This window comes from Syngnathus typhle, linkage group LG7 (genome assembly GCF_033458585.1).
Source record: "Syngnathus typhle isolate RoL2023-S1 ecotype Sweden linkage group LG7, RoL_Styp_1.0, whole genome shotgun sequence".
In the NCBI taxonomy this organism is placed as follows: domain Eukaryota; kingdom Metazoa; phylum Chordata; class Actinopteri; order Syngnathiformes; family Syngnathidae; genus Syngnathus; species Syngnathus typhle.
In genome coordinates this window covers 6,765,099-6,783,818 of record NC_083744.1, presented here as the reverse complement: position 1 = coordinate 6,783,818, position 18,720 = coordinate 6,765,099, and the positions used below count along the sequence as shown (strand labels likewise).

General features: G+C 41.8%; 4 protein-coding genes across 11 annotated transcripts; 3 read left to right on the top strand and 1 right to left on the bottom strand.

The window, feature by feature from the left end:
* Positions 1–332: 332 nt before the first annotated feature.
* Positions 333–4,663, bottom strand: pdp2 (putative pyruvate dehydrogenase phosphatase isoenzyme 2). Its single transcript, XM_061282469.1, has 8 exons — positions 4,518–4,663; positions 4,228–4,437; positions 3,850–3,969; positions 3,119–3,405; positions 2,884–2,989; positions 2,361–2,597; positions 1,804–2,103; positions 333–1,642 (listed from the first exon to the last, which is right to left on the bottom strand). The coding sequence occupies exons 1-8, from the start codon at positions 4,590–4,592 to the stop codon at positions 1,382–1,384; spliced, it is 1,596 nt and encodes a 531-aa protein (XP_061138453.1). The 5' UTR covers positions 4,593–4,663; the 3' UTR covers positions 333–1,381.
* A 268-nt stretch (positions 4,664–4,931) lies between these two features.
* terb1 (telomere repeat binding bouquet formation protein 1) lies at positions 4,932–11,836 on the top strand. 8 transcript variants are annotated; one of them, XR_009714886.1, is made up of 16 exons: positions 4,932–5,447; positions 5,842–5,952; positions 6,238–6,369; positions 6,523–6,654; positions 6,740–6,800; positions 6,885–6,982; positions 7,063–7,191; positions 7,264–7,416; positions 7,489–7,620; positions 7,701–7,826; positions 7,920–8,286; positions 8,667–8,731; positions 8,810–8,881; positions 8,990–9,241; positions 11,336–11,472; positions 11,550–11,836. XR_009714886.1 is itself a non-coding variant. In XM_061282463.1 (16 exons), exons 2-16 carry the CDS (start codon positions 5,327–5,329, stop codon positions 10,208–10,210), a joined length of 2,046 nt encoding a protein of 681 aa, XP_061138447.1. In that variant the 5' UTR covers positions 4,932–5,266; positions 5,300–5,326; the 3' UTR covers positions 10,211–11,836. The 8 variants fall into 8 exon arrangements, 7 of the variants coding, with proteins under 7 accessions (XP_061138447.1, XP_061138450.1, XP_061138449.1 ...); XM_061282463.1 differs by having other exon boundaries at positions 4,932–5,266; positions 5,300–5,447; positions 10,116–11,836; XM_061282466.1 differs by having other exon boundaries at positions 4,932–5,294; positions 5,364–5,447; positions 10,116–11,836.
* Positions 11,837–13,475: 1,639 nt separating this feature from the next.
* On the top strand, positions 13,476–15,907 carry LOC133156615 (snaclec purpureotin subunit beta-like). The gene is made up of 7 exons (XM_061282480.1): positions 13,476–13,623; positions 13,762–13,824; positions 14,311–14,338; positions 14,405–14,490; positions 14,620–14,751; positions 15,435–15,540; positions 15,637–15,907. Exons 2-7 carry the CDS (start codon positions 13,762–13,764, stop codon positions 15,717–15,719), a joined length of 498 nt encoding a protein of 165 aa, XP_061138464.1. The 5' UTR covers positions 13,476–13,623; the 3' UTR covers positions 15,720–15,907.
* Positions 15,908–17,213: 1,306 nt separating this feature from the next.
* Positions 17,214–18,720, top strand: LOC133156616 (lectin-like). Its single transcript, XM_061282481.1, has 7 exons — positions 17,214–17,277; positions 17,416–17,478; positions 17,836–17,863; positions 17,922–18,007; positions 18,089–18,220; positions 18,375–18,477; positions 18,563–18,720. The coding sequence occupies exons 2-7, from the start codon at positions 17,416–17,418 to the stop codon at positions 18,640–18,642; spliced, it is 492 nt and encodes a 163-aa protein (XP_061138465.1). The 5' UTR covers positions 17,214–17,277; the 3' UTR covers positions 18,643–18,720.

Here is an 18,720-nt window from a genome sequence, read left to right as displayed (position 1 = left end):
TTGTTACTTATTTTAGATGGTTAATGTCCTTGGATGTTCTAGCTTGTTTTATGATGCTTGAGCTTAGGAAGAGCTTTTGCTTTCTGTATTGTTTGCCATTAAGTGTTGACATTTCTGCAAACGCTGTTTCCTCTCAGGTTTTTTTTTTCTTTCCACTGAGTAGTTTTCCTTTATATTTTCATTGTGGACAACCTCTTTATAGTTGACTCACAGACCAGACACAGTGGGAGTGAACTTCTGGTCAGGAGGGAATCTAAAGCCTCTTCAGAATTCACAAATAAAAAGTGACCACATTTTTAAGAAACCGTCAACAGACCAGCACACAACACATCTTTACATCTTTATCTTTTATTCTTCCCTTCATTGACTGTGAAGTCAAATTATACAGTGACACAGAGGAGAGAATATTTACATTCAAGTGTAAAACATGGATTGTCGACAGAGTCACAGTTTTGCCATCATAAAAATGAGATTCACGATGGAAGAAAAACAGGCAATCAAAACTATCATTGTGCGCATTGTTCTCAACATGTGACACGCTGCAAATAAAAAAGCCCCATATAGCTACAGGAGAAAAAAAATCATTCAATGTCCATTTGTAAAATGAAATCTGGCCACTTCTTCGCATTATCAGAGCTTGACCTGATATGATACATTCTAAAACATAAAGCGTGTAAAGTATCAATACCAGTAGCAGGTTGTGCATTTGGTCCCAGGGTCTTCAATATTAAATGCATGAATTAAATCGATATGAAAATATTTTTGCTTTATCACATACATACATTTCAAGATCTGGCATTGTGTCTCAACGTATTTGTACACTCAATCCCATTAACTCGAACTTTTCTGGCAATTTAAATAAAGCGTAAACAAGCGAGCCACATGAAACGACTTAATCACATAGGCTATCCTTTGATTTTGATTGTCTGTTGAATATTTTCAGCCCTAACAGAGTGTGTCAAAGAAACACAACCCTTGCAATCCTGCTACTATCTACAGTAACAATAAAATTAAAATCGTAGTAAAATAAATGGAACTTTAATTGAAAAGGATTTATTCAGAAATATTTTTAAATGTGTTTCTGTGGCTTACGTATCTCAAAGCACTGTGCTAAACACAGTATATGACAAATTAAATATCTCATTAAAAAAAAATGCACTGTTGATGGTTGAGCTAGATACATTTTCTTGAGGAAGAAAAATATTGAATGAATGGTCTTTTTTAAAATATATATATATTTTAAATAATAACCAAAAAAACATCTCATCTAAAAATGAAAGATGCGCTCCAAAATGAAGACAAAAGATACATTAACACAATTTGATCGAACTCGAACTCTTAGAATTCAAGTGTCCTTCTGTTGAAAACATCACGCCACCCATCAATCAATTTGCGTGTTCAGATACACCACGATGGCCGTGATGTCGTCACGGTACATGCGAGCCAGGTCTTGCGGCAGGGCCAGCATGGACGCCAGCTTCTCGTGGCACAGCTCGCCGTACTCACCGGTGCCCAGGGCGTGCCGGATGAGGTGCGTGGCGGCGTTAGCGTCAGAGGCGGGTGAGGCGCGGGCCTGGCGCTTGAGAAGGAGCTGATGCAGCTGGCCCAACTTCAGCTGACGTTCCGACTGAGAGATGGGAGACTGGGGGATGACATTTAGGGAGGTTTGTGTTTTGTTGTTCAAACAATGGATGCATCACTGATTAATATGCTTGATTTTAGAACATTAGAATCTTTTTTGGTTGTTTATATCGGCGGCTAGAAAAGCTTATCTAAAGGCATCCATCTTGTGAGCACGCACACCTGCAGGTGAAGGCCGCTCAGGTGCTCGCCGACCAGCCGCACGGCGTCCTGGCTCCTCAGCTCGTCCCACAGGCCATCGGTGGCCAGGATCAGGAAGCGGTCCTGTGGCCTCACTTTGTGGTATGTCACCTCCGGAGTCGCGTCGAGGTACGGTGGCGTCAGGTAGTTGGGCAGCGTGTAGTGGTAGAGGTTGAGCGAGTCTGGGTGGACGTCGGACTCCAGGCTAGCTAGGATGCTCCGTTGCAACTCATGGCTCCACTTGAACCTCACGTCCCCAAATGCTCGCGAGGGCATCAAAACCTGATGATGCGTAAAAAAAAGATGCAATTTTATTCAAAGCTGGACATGACGTTAAAATGGTGTGCCAAATTATTTTATTCAGAAAAATCAGATTACCAGTTTTAGTTATTTTTCTCCTTCATCAAACAAGCTTTTAATTTTCTGCTGTTAGGTTTGATACCAAAGGGAAGAAAATCTCTTCAAAAATCTTTCTCACTTAGAAGCACACATCACTCTGCAACTCTGGAAGTACTCCCCTCCCAAAAATCATCACTCACCCCTAAAATTCTGTCATCCGTGACCACAGTCTGCCTTTCTGAGGGTGGGTGTTGGGCCCTGATGCGCTCTAGCTCAGCCTGATTCTGGCAATTGTGATCCTGAGAAAGAGGCACAGCGGTCCATGTGCCGTCGGCTTCCTGAACGCCCAACACCGCTCTGCAGTCGCCAGCGTTCGCCACATGGATGCCCTTCGGGCCGACGTGAGCAACACAGGCTGTAGACCCGGCGAAGGCAACCTGGAAGCAATCATACATTAGCCCACCACAATGGTGTCACATTCATTTTCACAGTGCATAGACTTAATTAGGTTTTCCGTTATGATGTGTTCAAAAATTTACAATGAAATATACGTGAAAAATTATCAATTTAAGGGGAAAAAAAATTGCAAAATGAATGCAACCAGATTTACAAGTCTTGAAAATGTAAATACCAGAAGGTATTTAAAAAAAGAGTGGCGCAGGCTGCCCACTATGTCAGCCATGGGCCATACTGTGACCAAACTTATAAATTTTAGGACCCTACCTGGATGGCAGTGCTTTTCATCAAGTCATTGGACAGAGGAACTTGAGCCTCTAAGGAGATGTCGGCATCCAGACGCTTGAAGGCATAATGCATGGCATCTGAAGGGCTGGGGGCAAAAAACAATACCTCCTGTCTGGATGTCATATCTGTATCTACTGTATCCCCCCCCCCCCCCCTCTCTCTCTCTTAAGGTTTCTAATCTAGTATTTGTGTTTAGGAGACATTGAGCACATACCACATGCCTTCCTTATGTTCGTGGCTGTCCAGAAGCTCCTGCCAGAAGACTCGGAGGTGGTGGATGTAGAGTGAAGCCGAGTCGCGGTAATTAAAGTCGGTGTGGTGCTTATACCAGCGCAAGACGGGCGGGACGGGCCTGCCGCGTTCCATGCACGTCTCCAGCTCCTCCAGACTGCCCCTGGGCATCATGGCGATGGTGATGTAGTACAGAAGGCGCTCACTGACCGCCTGCGCGCAAGCCCAGCCACCATGGCCATCGAAGATGCCAAAGAGTGTGCCCTTTGCCTAGGGAGAGGCATTCCCTCCTTACAACTTAAGCGAGGTGCACAAATGAAGACAATCTAGACATATCTCAGCTATTTCCCTCTGTTTGGATCAAAGTTAGCAATGACTCTTATGTTTCTATGGGATTAGCCCAAGTGAAAATCCTGCAGTTGGGTGTGTTCATTTTTTCTCTACCTCTCAAAACGAAAAAGGTCAGGCAGACAATTGTAAAGTTTAAACTTGCTTAATGTTTTTGATAGCAAACCCTTAAAGGTTGGATCAACACAGCGTTTGACCGAGCCACTTAATTAACCTTTAGACATGGCATGTTCCGGGTCAGTTTTTACCCAGACCAAGAATATCCTCACGTGTCAAACTACAATCTACAGATAAGTCGCACTGTTGGAGAGGTGTCCACCATTTAATAAGACAACAGGAATTCAAAGTGGCATGGAAATAAAATACCTGCAAACAGGTGGCTGCGCTGCGGCGGTCTTCATTGGGCGTATTGGCGGCTAAATAGTTGCTCTCAAACCTTCGCACAAGGCTGAGCCCTCGGACATCAAACTCTGGCACAATCACACTCTGCAACACAGGTGAAAAAAGATGGAATGGAAATTCACAGTACTTTTTCCTCAACATTATCAAATGGATCAAAACAGTCTCTGCTAACAGATTCATACCAATTAAAAGAAAGATTTGAATTTAAAAACAAGCTTTCTAGGCGATAAATGAACAAAAACAAAAAACGATGTCATGTCAATTAGACAAATCCGAAAGTAGAGCAGTGTCTGGGAGTCAAGGTGACAGCAGAGTTGATCCCCAGTGTATCTACAGTGTTACCTGCTCATTTGCTCGAAGTATACTGTCCATCTGCATTCGACTGAGCTGAAAGTCAAAATCCTGATGTGTTGACAGCTGACGTCCACTTTGAGTAGTCAACGGAACACATGTGCACAACTTGTGCTCACTTCTTCTGATCGACAGATTCCAGCAGGACGAAGAGTGACGATGCTGGTGTGCCTGCTTGGGGAACACTGCGGGAGGGCGATACTGAGGAGACACCCCCACCCCAAAACATCCCTCGTTAAAATGAACAATTGAGTATTGAGTCAAAAAGACGAAATAAGTACCTGTAGTGCATTTGGGATGTCGCTGCCTCTTCTTGACGCTCGTTCAATGATGCTGGCGTACGAACGCCTCAACATTTCTTATAACGTTAAAGCAATTGTTAACTTAACCAATAGTTTGCCTGCGTATAGATAGCAAAAGGGGAACGTTAAGTACGCGCAACGAAATTAGCCGAACGGTGAAATCATATTTGTTTTGTTATCTACACAGGTTACACGGGCTAACGTTAGCGTCGCGTGCTAGCTCAGCGTAATCACGACTTTTGTATTATTTAAAACTCAAACCAGAGCGTCGTTATATGAGTTATAGAATACGGCGCAATAAATAAGTTGTCACGTATTAAAATACAAACAAGGGGGTTGAGTAAAGTCGTGAACAGAGGGATGTCAAGAACAGCTAAGGCACGTGACTATGACGTAAGCTATCGTCACAGATGACGTATATTCCGGGCGGAAATTGTTGAATTTTGTAATAAATACTTCAAATTCTAAATATTTACATCTGAATTGACTGTATGAAACTAGCACAATAAGTGGATGATCGGGTAATCACCGTGGATTAATAGAAGATAAATTAATAAAAATAAAGTCCTCGGACGCCATTTTGTATTTTATTTGCGTTTGTGCAGCTAGGTGAAGGAAGTGGAGTCCCAAATCATTAGTTTAGCGTTAATTACTCGCCCACTAAAAAACAACACTTCTACAGTCGCGGTAAACATTTTGATTCAATTTCTAGTCCATATCACACACAAGTAACGTATACCTTTAAACTAGACTAAGGTAAGGGAAATGTGATCATTTGTGATGTTGTGATGGTAAATATATTCATTTACTTCATGTCTTGGCAAGTAATGCATCACTTAGGAGTTGAAACCATTGAGACAGCTCAGAAGAACACAGATGATGCAGTGATTTACACCAGCAGCCGCAACAGTGAGTTATACGTATACACAGTAATCCCTCGTTTACCGCGGATAATTGGTTCCAAAAACCACCCGCGATAAGTGAAATCCGCAAATTGTGACTCACGCGTATTTCACTGCGCCTCTGACTGTGCCGCTGTGGCCTGACTCTGTAGTGTCTTTTTATTCTGAAACCATAACACAATGCACTGTGGAAAAAAAATCCGTGAAGCAGCAAGGCTGTGAAAACTGTTATAGCGAGGGATTACTGTAATTTTTATGTCTGTCACTCGGACACTGCCATGGATAAACATATATATGTATATACTTTGGACATGCTCAGCACACCGATGATCCCTGAGGGCACAATTAGGTTGGGAATCATTAACAGAGGCTGTTATGTTGTTTCGCGGTTGTGATGTCAGCTACCAAGACAGATCTCCGTTTGCTGCTGGAATGTGTCAAGTTCCAGATGGACTCTCCAGAACAGCAAAATAAAGCCCTTGTCTCTATCAACTCCATATGTGAGAAAAAAGGTAACAATTAACTGTCATGTGATAATTTACAAATAATTTTCCCTGCTTTTGAGGTGAGGCAATAAATCATTCTTGGTTAAACCTTACAAATCATGAAACATACAAAAAGTCTGCTCTTATTTGTTGTTTTATCACTTTGGTTGGTTTTATCTTCTACAATGTGGCTTGGTTTACATTATTTATGTTTAAATGACTAGTGCATCCTTTGGTCATTCCCGTTGTTAAAAAAAACCCGTCCACATTCCTTCTTAGTTAGTGTTTCACATTGAGCATGAATGATTTCAGAGCACAATGTGGACTTGCTGAGAGAAATGGGAGGAGTGATGTTTGTGTGCAATCTCTTCAAATCCGATGTGGTTCATCCAAATGTGAAGCAGACTGCGCTCTTTACACTCAGCACATTAGCAGAAGCCAATGGTACGTACTGAGTGCTCAATAATTTACAGTGGCAACATTTTAATTAGATGGTGTTGTATGAAGATGCTCACTGCATCCACTAAGATGAAACAACAGAAATACGATTAAACAACATAGAGTACAAATCCCATTCATGTGTTTCACCCCTTGAAGTGGACTGCAAGAATAATCTGTGCCAAAGGGAGATGTTTCTGGACCTCTGCGCATATATGAAGGAAGAAAATACCTCACTCAAGGAGAAGAGTGTCTCCGTCTATTTACTGTCCGTGTTGGTAGCCAACAACAGTAAGACCAAAGCTGCTCACACAATTTAGAAAAAAGGAAATACATAAATGTCGACTAAACCTCCTCGAAACTATTCTATTTCCAGAGGCAGGGCAGACATTAGCCCAGACTACTGGCTGCATAGATACTCTGCTGAACCTCTTCAGGTCGGTGCAAATGAATCAATTTTGTACTTGCACAGAAATCAAGCAACATTTTTTACGTAAATGTTTGTGTGTGTATCACTTTAGGAACATGTTCCCTGAATCTACCGCCGACTCTGCTCACGTTTGTCTATGGGCATTAGTGTCAAATGCTCTCTGTGGGTGTGTCAATAACCCTCAAAATGGTATGCAATGAAATGATTGCCATTGCTAATTATTGCCATGACGTTTGATTGAAGAGTTCTGCCAACTGTTTGTTTTCCAGAGCAGGCTCAACAAGTCTGTGTGTCATCCTTTCCCCAAATAAAAATGTGGCTTTGGCAGATTCCGTTGCCTGGCTTCGAGGTGTGTCGATACCTTTGCTTCTTCATAGCCATGACAGTTTCCAACAACGGTAAATCACGTCACCATTCTAAGCTGTCCAATTAAACCACCGTATGTTATCCAACATAATTAATGTTTCCAGAAGGCGTTCAAAGGAACTTTGCTGCCACCGGGCTCTTAGAAACCCTTATTTACATGCTAGTCCATCTGGCGTCGGAATCTGACACAAACCTGTCATGTCGCCAGCTTCTAATAATCATAATCAAGACTGTGTCTGCTTGTATCGGTAACAACGGTGAGGATGAACCTACCTAATAGCATTTTGCCATTGATAATAACATTTCATTTGCTTCTTATTCCCATGCAGCAAACCTGTCTGCAGGTTTGGCCCGCTATAGTGTCGTGGATCATCTTGTTACCCTGCTGACTTGCCCGCACCTCAACTGTGAGGACAGACTGGCAGTGCTCATTTTGCTAGGACATTTCACTGAAGCCTCTGGTGAGAACTCAAGTGGACGTGGAAACAATGAAGTTTGGTAAAACATGATGGAGTAGCCTGTTTTCTTTGCATGTCTACAGAGGAACACCAGTCCCAACTGTTGCAGTGTGGAGGCCTTCCGCTCATCATCACGCTGCTCGCTGAAGATACAGACAAGGAAGTCAGGAAGTTTGCAACGTTCATATTGCAGACCTGCAAACAGGCTCGTAAGTCCTGTGGCATGAAAACAGCTTCATCAAACGAGATCGTAAAAAAGAATTGGTTGTTGATTTGTGGAATCTGTTTGTCTGTCTATGAAGTTACATCATTGGGAATCCCTGGTCCAAAGCAAGAGGAAGATGAGAAGCTTGACACAGAAGCCGCTGAAGAGTCTGGTCCAGTTTCTTTTCCTGCAACCTCACAGCTGTTGCAAGAAGGTTGCCAGTCACTCAAGCCCAAGACTCTTAGTGTCCTTAAAATGCTGGATTCCTCCAAGGTAGCCAACACGACGGAGAAAACAGAAGCAGGAGGCAGATGCGTCAAGAGTGCAAAACCATGTGCTGGGAAAGATATGGCGGAAAGCAGCAGGCGAAATGTGTCATGTTCATTATGTAACGGTACTGGATTCCTCAACCAGTTCCAAGGACAGCCGCGAGAGGATGGCCGGGATACACATACAAAAGACAGGTGGGGGATGTCTTGCATTTGACAGGGATTCCTCTGATCATGACAAAACTCCAAATGTCAAAGTCTGCTTTATTGTCAACGTCTTCACATGCCAAGACACACAAAGAGATCGAAATTACGTTTTCCCTATCCCACGGTGACAGGTGTGTGTGTCTGAATCTGCTGCACACTGTCATAATTACTGATACTGTAATGATGTTATATTTATATGAAAACATAATAAGATAGGTCACCTAGATGAAGATTGTTCTAATTCTAAATCAATGACTCCCTGTAATTCACACCTCAATTAGATATACTTGCACAATCCAGGTATATCCAATACAAAATGAAGAATTCTCATTTTCTTCAGTTATTTAATGTCTTTGTTTTTTTACAAGGCTGCCATTGAACTCTCCAGAGCAAGATCTAGTACCCAGAGTTATTAAATTCAGTGATGCAAAAAGTAAGCCATAGAGAATTAAATACATATGTCTCAAGTATCTACACCATTTTTCATGTTTTTAAATGTTGCGTTGTTCAGAGTTGCAGGACCGCAACATATTTAAGGAGAGAAGACAAGAGGAAGAATCCCGAAACAATGAAAGATGCGCAGGTAAGAAAACAAACAGCATGTGCCACAAAACCAATGATGTGTTATCTTCATAATAAACAAGATCATAATGTCCCTTCTTGTTTTACTGACTTTGTTTCACCCCCTCAGTTTGCGTAATACCTTTCGAGAGAGTGACCAGTCGCACTTTTGCATCCGTCCTGGAATCATGTCGTCAGATGTGCGAAATCCACAAGGTCCTTCTCGAGGCGACAGAGCACTTCAAGGCTCCCCACCGCCGCTCTCTGTTGAAGGGAGAGAACGTAGTGGTGGACCCGACCAACATGGAACCTGAGAGGGACTCGGTGAGAACGCCTCAGAGAACCCTCGCAAGACCCAGGATTCCGTGTTTGAATTTAAAAAGTAAGTCTTTCCTCAACTCCTCGGGTGTCCAAAACTGCCCCCTTTTTTTTCTTTTTTTCTTTTTTATGTAAATGAAATGTGTGCAGTGTCGGCTTGGTGGTGCACTGGGTAGCACGTCCGCCTCACAGTTAGGAGGGTGCGGGTTCGATTCCATCTCCGGTCCTCCCTGTGTGGAGTTTGCATGTTCTCCCCGGGCCCGCGTGGGTTTTCTCCGGGCACTCCGGTTTCCTCCCACATCCCCAAAACATGCCTGATAGGCCGATTGAGCACTCCAAATTGCCCCTAGGTGTGAGTGCGAGTGCAAATGGTTGTCTGTCTCTGTGTGCCCTGCGATTGGCTGGCAACCGGTTCAGGGTGCCCCCCGCCTACTGCCCAATGACGGCTGGCATAGGCTCCAGCACTCCCGCGACCCCTGTGGGGACTAAGCGGTTCAGAAAATGGATGGATGGATGTGTGCAGTGTTAACTTGAAGTTTGTTGATGTGACATGCTCACTAATCGGACCTTGGCATGGCGTTGAAAGTGGAGCAAACCACTTTTTGCTACTGAAATAAAACCATCTATATTCACCCTTACTATTTTAGTTGTTAAATATTTCCTTTGTGTATTTGTGTAACTAGAAAACAAATCTAATTTATTGGAATAGTAGTTGTCTGGGAAGCCCCACCCACTTTTTTTTTTTTCGAAATGGCGTTGCAGGCTGTGTCAAACATTTTATTGGGATAACATGACATAAGGACAACATGCAAACCCCACAAAGTTAAGATGCAAAGGCAAAATATAACTGTAAGGCAAATGTGGTAACCACTTTCAGTTTTGGCATGCTATTTTTTTCTTTTATCATTTATCAACATCAAAATTATTCCTCCATCCAGATGTCATCCTGACTCCCATCCATAAAGGAGCACAGCAAAAACTCCCTAAAAAAATTATAAAGTTGTACAATGGTAAGAATGTCAGTTTTGTCTAATCGTGCCACTTGAGAGGAAGAAATGAGAATTGTGTCATTTCAGTGTTAAGACTGTCCTATTTCTCGCTCTAGACAAGTGAAGCCACAGGGTGCTGCTGACTGTGTGAGAGCTCCTGGACCAAATATCTTGACCCTTTCATCACTTTCGACCTATACTGTTTTGCTACACAATCTTCAACACTGCAGTTTAAATGTGCTCCTGTAGGCTGAGTTATTCGACAGCACATACAAACTAGTTCAGATGAACCCTTAAGCATGTGTTGTAATTGTTAATGGTTTATTCGTTGGCATTTATTAATTCAAATGGTATATATTTAAGCATTGTCGTGTCTGGTTCCATGTAACATAAAGTTTTGATTGACGCTGTCACCTCGCTACTCATTTAAGTATATTCTTACTGTTGGCTCCAGGTACTGTGGTTTCCTCCCACATTCTGGGAAAAAAAAAGGATGTTAGGCTGATTAACTTTAAACTAGGTGTGAATGAAACAGACAATACATGTCCAATAGTTAGTTGTCCATTTGTGCTCAGAGATTGAAATTAGGGACCAATCTGGGATAAATATAGTTGGAAATAGATAGCTGGTATGTGACAGCTAGCAGCAATTGTTGTCATTCTAACAGACTTTGTACTTTTTGCAGAACAACATTAAATTGCTGAATCAGAGAGAGAGCGAGAGAGAGACACTCCCAGCAATTGTCGTGTCATTTTCCGTTTGACTGGCTGCAACAGGATATATGAAGGAAGGATGTTTAAATCAAGCCTTCCTGCAGCAGGCTCTGAATAAAGATAGTTCACTCATCCCTTTTACACAAGTAGAACGGGTTAAGAAGGGGTCTTCTGGATGACAAAGATGCAATCGATGCAGATTAGGCAATTTAAATGACTGTATAAAATACAAATACATACATACGTACCTACATACATACCGTAATTTTCGGACTATAAGTCGCGTTTTTTTTCATAATTTGGGTGGGGGGGCGACTTATAATAAGGAGCGACTTATATGTGGGTTTTTTCAAAAATTTTCCCCCAAAAAATGAAGTGAAACCGCAATGAAGCAAGGGATTACTGTAATTTGAATTTCAAGTGACGTCATCAGCGCAACGCGGCGGTTGTTTACAGAAGGACAAAGATTGATCACGGGATGACGAAGATGACGAAGGACCCCACGTACTACCGGCATCATTAGCGGCTTTGTTTCTAAGTGATACGGCGGACGAAGCGTGTGAAGGATTTAAGGATTTGGAGTGACACAGAAGGTTTGAAAAACTATTATGGCTTTTACCCACGCCCGGTCCTACTCTACCGAACTCTCTTTCACCTTCGTGGATTGAAGTCGGGGGCCAGCGCTCGGCCGGGTGGCTGTCCAGGCACGGTGGATGAGGCTCGGAAAATGCTTTTACGCACGCCCGGTCCTACTCTACCGAGCTGTCTTTCACCTCCGTGGATGGAAGTCGAGGGCCGGCGCTCGGCCGGGTGGCTGTCCAGGGACGGTGGATGGGGCTCGGTGATGGCTTTTACGCACGCCCGGTCCTATTCTATGGATCTCTCTTCCGTGGCTGGACGTCCACGCCGCCACACGCCTGGAACTTTGTTTTGTTAAATAAAGAGTCGTTTACCAAACCCACGTCTTTCCTTGTACTTTGTTAACGCTACAATATAGTTACGTATATACTAGATCTGTGGAATAACAACGAGGCTGACGTCAGGGCGCACGCGCGGCGTTTTTGACAAAGGACGAAGAATTTGATCGATGGATTTAATGATTTAATGTGCACAGATGGTTTGATAATACTACTGCTTATATAATAGTTATTTGATATCTAATTTATATATCTTTATATGGGCCTGTGGAATATTTTGAAGTGCAAGCGCGGTCAGCCGCACGCACCCATTGTTGACAAAGGACGATCGATGGATTTAATGATTTGGAGTGACATACTAGATGGTTTGATAACATTATTGCTCATATAATAGTTATCCGTCCATTCATTTTCTGTACCGCTGTATCCCCACGGTGGTCGCGGGCTTGCTAGAGCCTATCCCAGCTGTCATCGGGCAGTAGGCGGGGGACACCCTGAACCGGTTGCCAGCCAATCGCAGGGCACACAGAGACGAACAACCATCCGCACACGGACTCACACCTAGGGGCAATTTGGAGCGCTCAATCAGCCTACCAAGCATGTTTTGGGGGATGTGGGAGGAAACCGGAGGGCCCGGAGAAAACACGCGGACACGGGGAGAACATGCAAACTCCACACAGGGATGGCCGGAGGTGGAATCGAACCCGCACCCTCCGTACTGTGAGGTAGACATGCTAACCAGTGCATCACCGACCCGCCTTATAATAGTCATTTGATATATAGTTTATAAATCTTTATATGAGCCTGTGGAATATTTTGAAGTGCAAGCGCCGTCAGCGGCGCGCACGCATTGTTGAAAAAGGACGATCAATGGATTTAATGAATTGGAGTGACACAGATGGTTTTATTAACGTGTTATTTATGTAATAGTTTTTTGAATAACTCTGAATGTTATGTCAGGGCCGTTCTCGGCTCTTCGTTTGTGCTTATGTCACGTTAGCATACCTACCGTTTAGCCTGTTGTTGCTCGTTCATGACTGTTCTTGATGTTGGATTTTGTCGAATAAATTGCCCCCCAAAATGCGACATACTCCGGAGCGGCTTATATATGTTTTTTTTTCACTTTTTTGGGCATTTTATTGCTGATGCGACTTGTACTCCGGAGCGACTTATAGTCCGAAAATTACGGTACATACATACATACATAGTAGATAAACAAGTCTTCTAAATAAGTCTTCTGCGCTCAGTGACTGTCGTCCTTTCAATTGCTCTATGTTTCAGACTTTTACAAGCTTGAATGTCTCACTATAGGTGAATGACACTATACGTATGTATATAGTTGCATTGCGACTTGGTATGGAACGTGCATGCTTCCTCAGGGCGGGACCTCATCTGTGTTGAAGTTAGTTTAGCACCACATGACAGCAATTTGGAAGGCAAACCCAGCATATAAAAGGAATTCTTGTCACCGTTCTCAGTGTGAGGGATCAAGACCTCAAAGGTAACTTTACATCTTACCCTTGCAAACCGAACTCTTCAGCTTTCATCCGATTCTTGCTTTGTTAGAAGAGATGTTCTGTAAATGTAAGGCTGATATGTCATGTTGGAAATATGAAACATTGTTTTTTTTTATTGCAGATGGCATTTGCTTTTCGCTTAACGATACTATATAATGTTGCATTGCGAAACGTGCATGCTTCCTCGGGGCGGAACCTCATCTGTGTTGAAGTTAGTTTAGCACCACATGACAGCAATTTGGAAGGCAAACCCAGCATATAAAAGGAATTCTTGTCACCGTTCTCAGTGTGAGGGATCAAGACCTCAAAGGTAACTTTACATCTTACCCTTGCAAACCGAACTTTTCAGCTTTCATCCAATTCTTGCTTTGTTAGAAGAGATGTTCTGTAAATGTAAGGCTGATATGTCATGTTGGAAATATGAAACATTGTTTTTTTTTTATTGCAGATGGCATTTGCTCTTCGCTTAACGTTTCTCCTTTGTGGGATCAGTGGACTGTTGACTGGAGTCGTAAGTCAAAATCTCAATCAGTGACTTAAACTAACGTTCAGTATTGTGTTTTATGCATTTTAGGGCCGCAACTATTAATTATTTTACAAATGGATTTCTGTCGATGAATGTATTACTTAAAAAGAAATTATGTTTTTTATGTTTTAAAATCCATCCTTTTATTAAAAAATAGGGCCTTATGGCAAATTAGTGTGTCAATTAAAAGATCGATTTGAATTTTAATCTCCAAAAATAAATTTGAATCTTCAGTTTTTGATTAAAAAACAGTAGGTAGTTTGGTTCCTAGCATGTCAGAAAATTGGCAACAATCTTGATCATCATTTAAAGTTTTAAATTTAACAAATTCACCTGATAATCAAAAACAGTATTGATTCCTTAGATAATCAATTACTAGTCGTCAATCAATTTCTTCCGAAATTATTGTCTTCATTTGTGCCACTGGTCTGCAGTCTGATTTTACCAATGTGCTTTTGTTCTTCTTCACAGTGGTCATTCCCAAAGTTTAGGAGCACAGGTTAGCAGTGCAAGCTCAATACTTGATATTTTCTCAATATCCCCTAAAACAACAATTGTTTTGCAGGTAATGACTGCCCCAAAGGCTGGACTCAGTTGGACTGTAACTGTTACATCTACCAATATGATGAGAGGACCTTTGGAGATGCAGAGGTACGTCAAAGTATTTGTTATGGAGTTGCCAAACAGCAATAAATGATCCATTTAGATGTCGGGTTCAAAATAATTTGCCAATTGTCTGGCGAACCGGAACAAGTGAATACAAAGTTTTTTGTTCATCAGAGTGTCTGCAACATCCTTGGTGGCAATCTTGTTTCTATCCACAACGCCCTGGAGAATGCCTTTGTTCTGGAACTGATTCGAGCGGGCGGTAACAATGACTTTGCTTGGATTGGTCTCACTGATGCAATTGAGGTGAAACAATCATTAGTGTTTATTACCAGAAAGAATAATGGTGCCTTCCTATTTGTGTTTATTTCATCTCATCCATTATCACCATTCATTAGTTTCATTTCATGCACTGTTATCACCTGACTTGACAAAATGGGAAACGGGTTGAAGAAACTCTGGTTACGAGGAAGGACGTCCAGGTTCCGCAGGCTGGGGCAGCCCCAGAAGTAGAACCAATTATCTCCAAACTTCTCTTATCCCTGCTCTCTACAGAAACTAGCCAGCCACCAATTAAGCATGAATAATCTGCTAAACCTTTCATCGTTGGTTAGCTTCAATATCGGGTGCTCCAGGAAAACACATTGCTGTGGCGGGATTCTAGAGCTTCATTTAGCAAGTGATGGGGTCACCTATGACTAAGGTGCTTTCGAGAGCCTGTAGATCAAGGTGGATTGTTACAGCTACGTGTCTTAACAAGCTGCTCGCAGTTAGCAAGCCGCTGCTTCAAAAATAAAAACAACAGCCTCAAGAAAAAGAAAAACATATTGCGAGGGGAAGTAGGGAAAAGAATGTAGCTCGCTTTTCCGGCGCCTCTGTGACCCAGAAACGGAAGTACCCAAATGTGTCAGGTGGTGATGTCAATTGAAAAACCAAACAGAAGATGCAAATGCTCTGTGATTGTCTTTACGTGGGACTTGGTATTCTAGGAAGATGACTTCATGTGGACTGACGGCTCAGAGCAGGATTTCCTTAACTTTGATGATTATGCAGAGTCCAGTGCCGCTAGTAACTGTGTTGCAATCAATGAGAATGGTAAGTAAATGTCAGAAAATGTAATCAAAATCAATGATTCAAGTTTGTTTTCTCCAAATAGAATGCTGTTAAACTCGAATTTCTTACTTCTTGCAGATGGACTTTGGTATGATGAAGATTGCACAGATGACGAGCCGTATGTTTGCATTAGAGAGTTGTTCTCATTGATACATCATTAAGTTATGAGGTTTGCTGATGACTCATTGAGATCATTGAGATAATATAGTATCAAAACTTGGTGACTCTTTTTCTGGGTTTACCGTCCACCCCACCCTTCTCGTTTCTCAACAACGCTCAATTTCTATTGACAGCAGATTTGGAATGTCAAAGAGCATCTCGGGTAAATAAAGGAATGTGTCTGCATAAAGGTTTCGGTCTTTTTTTCTACTCTCCATTGCAACCCTTCTGAGTCCATTGCTGAAAACCTTGAGATTAAAGAAAGGTGTCACAACAATGCAAGGTCATTCGATACCATGAATCCAAGAACTATTAAATGCCACTCCAGTTGAGTCCAATCACCTTCACCCTGCCTCATCAAAGCGTAGCGTGGTACTAGTCAGTTTAAGGATCATACCTCAAGTTAGTAGTCATGCTGAAACACATTCAAGATGACTATGTTATGACAAACAAAGAGCAAAAGCAAACCCACTGTTAAACAGTGTAGGCTGTTTGTTGCCTCCGTGACGTCAGTGTGTTACAAAGTTAATTGTTCATTCCGGACACGGGTGTGTCATTAAGAGTAAGTAGAAGTAAATTGTTCATTCATCAGTTGATTAGAGGCTGTCAGCATGTCCTTAAAATACTTTCTCCACGGTTTGGTGTATGTGCTGGGAAACCCCAACTGGCTGTGCAGACAGTACACCCCTGGTGGCATAGAGACACCTGGCCTTTTTTGACATGTTGCTCAAGAGTAACATCAAGCATGAAAATGTCGCATTGTTGCAAAAAGATTCTTGGTGCAATCATGTGATGTCATCGCACTCAAACAGATACAACGGCAATTATTTTTAATTGCGAGCTGTCTCTTGATCTTTGTTTTGTTTTTTTGTGCTGCGAGCCAAAGTCATGAGCAGATCAGATGTTGAAAAGAAATAAAGAAAAAAAACCAATCAGCAGTTGTAGGGGAATGAGATTTACGGTTAGAGTTTCAAATTGGGAATTAAAACTAGGCTCTAGGTCTTAATGTATGATTTCAAAATCGGGTCGAATAAGACGTGGGACTGAAATAGGCCAGCGGCAGGAATCAAACCAGCAGCACATTAAAGATTGCGCCACCCAAGTGATTCATAAGCCTGATTTAAATTTAAATAATTTTTCAATGCAGGGTTACAAGTTTTGGGACAAAAGGGTTTATTTGTTCTAAGAGAATATGGTCCAGGATTTTGAAGTATGAGACCAACTCCCCCAAAAAACATGTTCAAAACAGCAATATGGATGGCAAATACTTTTAGTGTGGGAAACACGGTGTTCTGCGCTCAGTGACTGTCGTACTTTCAATTGCTCTATGTTTCAGGCTTTTAACACACAAATCTTTACAAGCTTTACGATTGTTTCACCATTGGGGAATGATACTACATAATGTTGCATTGCGACATGGAACGTGCATGCTTCCGAAGGGCGGAACCTTACCTCTGTTGAAGTTAATTTAGCATCATAGACAGCAATTTGGAAGGCAAACCCAGCCTATAAAAGGAATTCGTGTCACCGTTCTCAGTGTGAGGCTTCAAGACTACAAAGGTAACTTTACATCTTATCCTTGCAAACCGAACTTTTCAGTTTTCATCCGATTCTTGCTTTGTTAGAAGAGATGTTCTGTAAATGTAAGGCTGATATGTCATGTTGGAAATATGAAACATTGTTTTTTTTTTATTCCAGATGGCATTTGCTCTTCGCTTAACAGTTCTCCTTTGTGGGATCAGTGGACTGTTGACTGGAGTCGTAAGTCAAAATCTCAATCACTGACTTAAATTAATGTTCAGTATTGTGTTTTGTGCATTTTCGGGCTGCAGCTAATAATTATCTTAAAAATCTATGTCTGTCCATTAATGTGTCTTTTATGAGTTCTTTTAATTCTTAGAATGTCAGAAAATTGACAACAGCCTTGATTCTGAGGGGTTGAAAATGTTTAAATAAAACAAATTCTTAGTGGTTATTCGATTATGAGAGAATGTATTGATTCATTTGATAACTGATTATTTTGCAATTATTAGCTAAACCTTTGCACTACTAATATTGGTGTCTTCATTTGTGTCACTGTTCTATAGTCTGATTTTGTGCTTTTGTTCTTCTTCACAGTGGTCTATCCCAAAGGTCAAGAGCCAAGGTAAGCAGTGCAAGCTCAATACTTGTCAATTCCTCTTAAAACAGCAATTGTTTTGCAGATAAAGATTGCCCCAAAGGCTGGACTCGCTTGGACTGTCACTGTTACATCTACCAAGGTCATGAGAGGACCTTTGCAGATGCAGAGGTACGGCAAAAAAAATATTTTATCAAATGTCTAGCGAATCGGAACAAGTAAAAAAAAAAGTATGACTCTTTTATTCATCAGAGTGTCTGCAACATTCTTGGTGGCAATCTTGTTTCCATCCACAACGCCCTGGAAAACGCTTTTGTTCTGGAACTGATTCGAGCGGGCGGCAACACTAGCCCCACATGGATTGGACTCACTGATGCAATTGAGGTGAAAGATTGACCAGAACAAATGTTTTGACTAAATCCTGTCACTTCTGTACAGTAGAACTATTTTCACCACATATAAAACAAATTAGTCTGATCGACTCAATCTAGTCACTTTCTTAAATGAACCAGATATAGATTTAAGGTTTGTATTCCAGGAAAATCACTTCATATGGACTGATGGCTCAAAGCGGGATTTCTTTCCTTTTGCGGCTTCAGAGCCCAATAACTCTGGTGACTGCATTGAGTTATATGAAATTAGTAAGTAAATGTCAGAAAATCAAATCAGTGATTACATTTGGCTAAGAATTTAATGCTTTAAAATGTTATCTCTTACTTCTTGCAGATGGACTTTGGGATGATACAGGCTGCGAAAGACCATTTCCATTTGTTTGCATTAGAGATGTGATCCCTTCCAGCCATTAAACAACCCTCTAATCCTCTTGTCTTCTGTCGCGGTTGAGCTGATCATCACGACTCAATAAAATGATACATTACCAAAAA

Excerpts from the sequence above, each read along its gene's own strand:
- LOC133156615 (XM_061282480.1), top strand. The coding sequence starts at position 13,762 with ATGGCATTTGCTCTTCGCTTAACGTTTCTCCTTTGTGGGATCAGTGGA. Across the intron at positions 14,339-14,404 it reads CCCAAAGTTTAGGAGCACAG|GTAATGACTGCCCCAAAGGC; the intron begins GTTAGCAGTGCA and ends ATTGTTTTGCAG. Across the intron at positions 15,541-15,636 it reads TGTTGCAATCAATGAGAATG|ATGGACTTTGGTATGATGAA; the intron begins GTAAGTAAATGT and ends TACTTCTTGCAG.
- pdp2 (XM_061282469.1), bottom strand. The coding sequence starts at position 4,592 with ATGTTGAGGCGTTCGTACGCCAGCATCATTGAACGAGCGTCAAGAAGA. Across the intron at positions 2,990-3,118 it reads GAACATAAGGAAGGCATGTG|CCCTTCAGATGCCATGCATT; the intron begins GTATGTGCTCAA and ends TTTTGCCCCCAG. Across the intron at positions 2,598-2,883 it reads TGAAAAGCACTGCCATCCAG|GTTGCCTTCGCCGGGTCTAC; the intron begins GTAGGGTCCTAA and ends GATTGCTTCCAG.
- LOC133156616 (XM_061282481.1), top strand. The coding sequence starts at position 17,416 with ATGGCATTTGCTCTTCGCTTAACAGTTCTCCTTTGTGGGATCAGTGGA. Across the intron at positions 17,479-17,835 it reads GTGGACTGTTGACTGGAGTC|TGGTCTATCCCAAAGGTCAA; the intron begins GTAAGTCAAAAT and ends TCTTCTTCACAG. Across the intron at positions 18,221-18,374 it reads GACTCACTGATGCAATTGAG|GAAAATCACTTCATATGGAC; the intron begins GTGAAAGATTGA and ends TTTGTATTCCAG.
- terb1 (XM_061282463.1), top strand. The coding sequence starts at position 5,327 with ATGGTAAATATATTCATTTACTTCATGTCTTGGCAAGTAATGCATCAC. Across the intron at positions 8,287-8,666 it reads GATACACATACAAAAGACAG|GCTGCCATTGAACTCTCCAG; the intron begins GTGGGGGATGTC and ends TTTTTTTACAAG. Across the intron at positions 9,242-10,115 it reads TCCGTGTTTGAATTTAAAAA|ATGTCATCCTGACTCCCATC; the intron begins GTAAGTCTTTCC and ends TCCTCCATCCAG.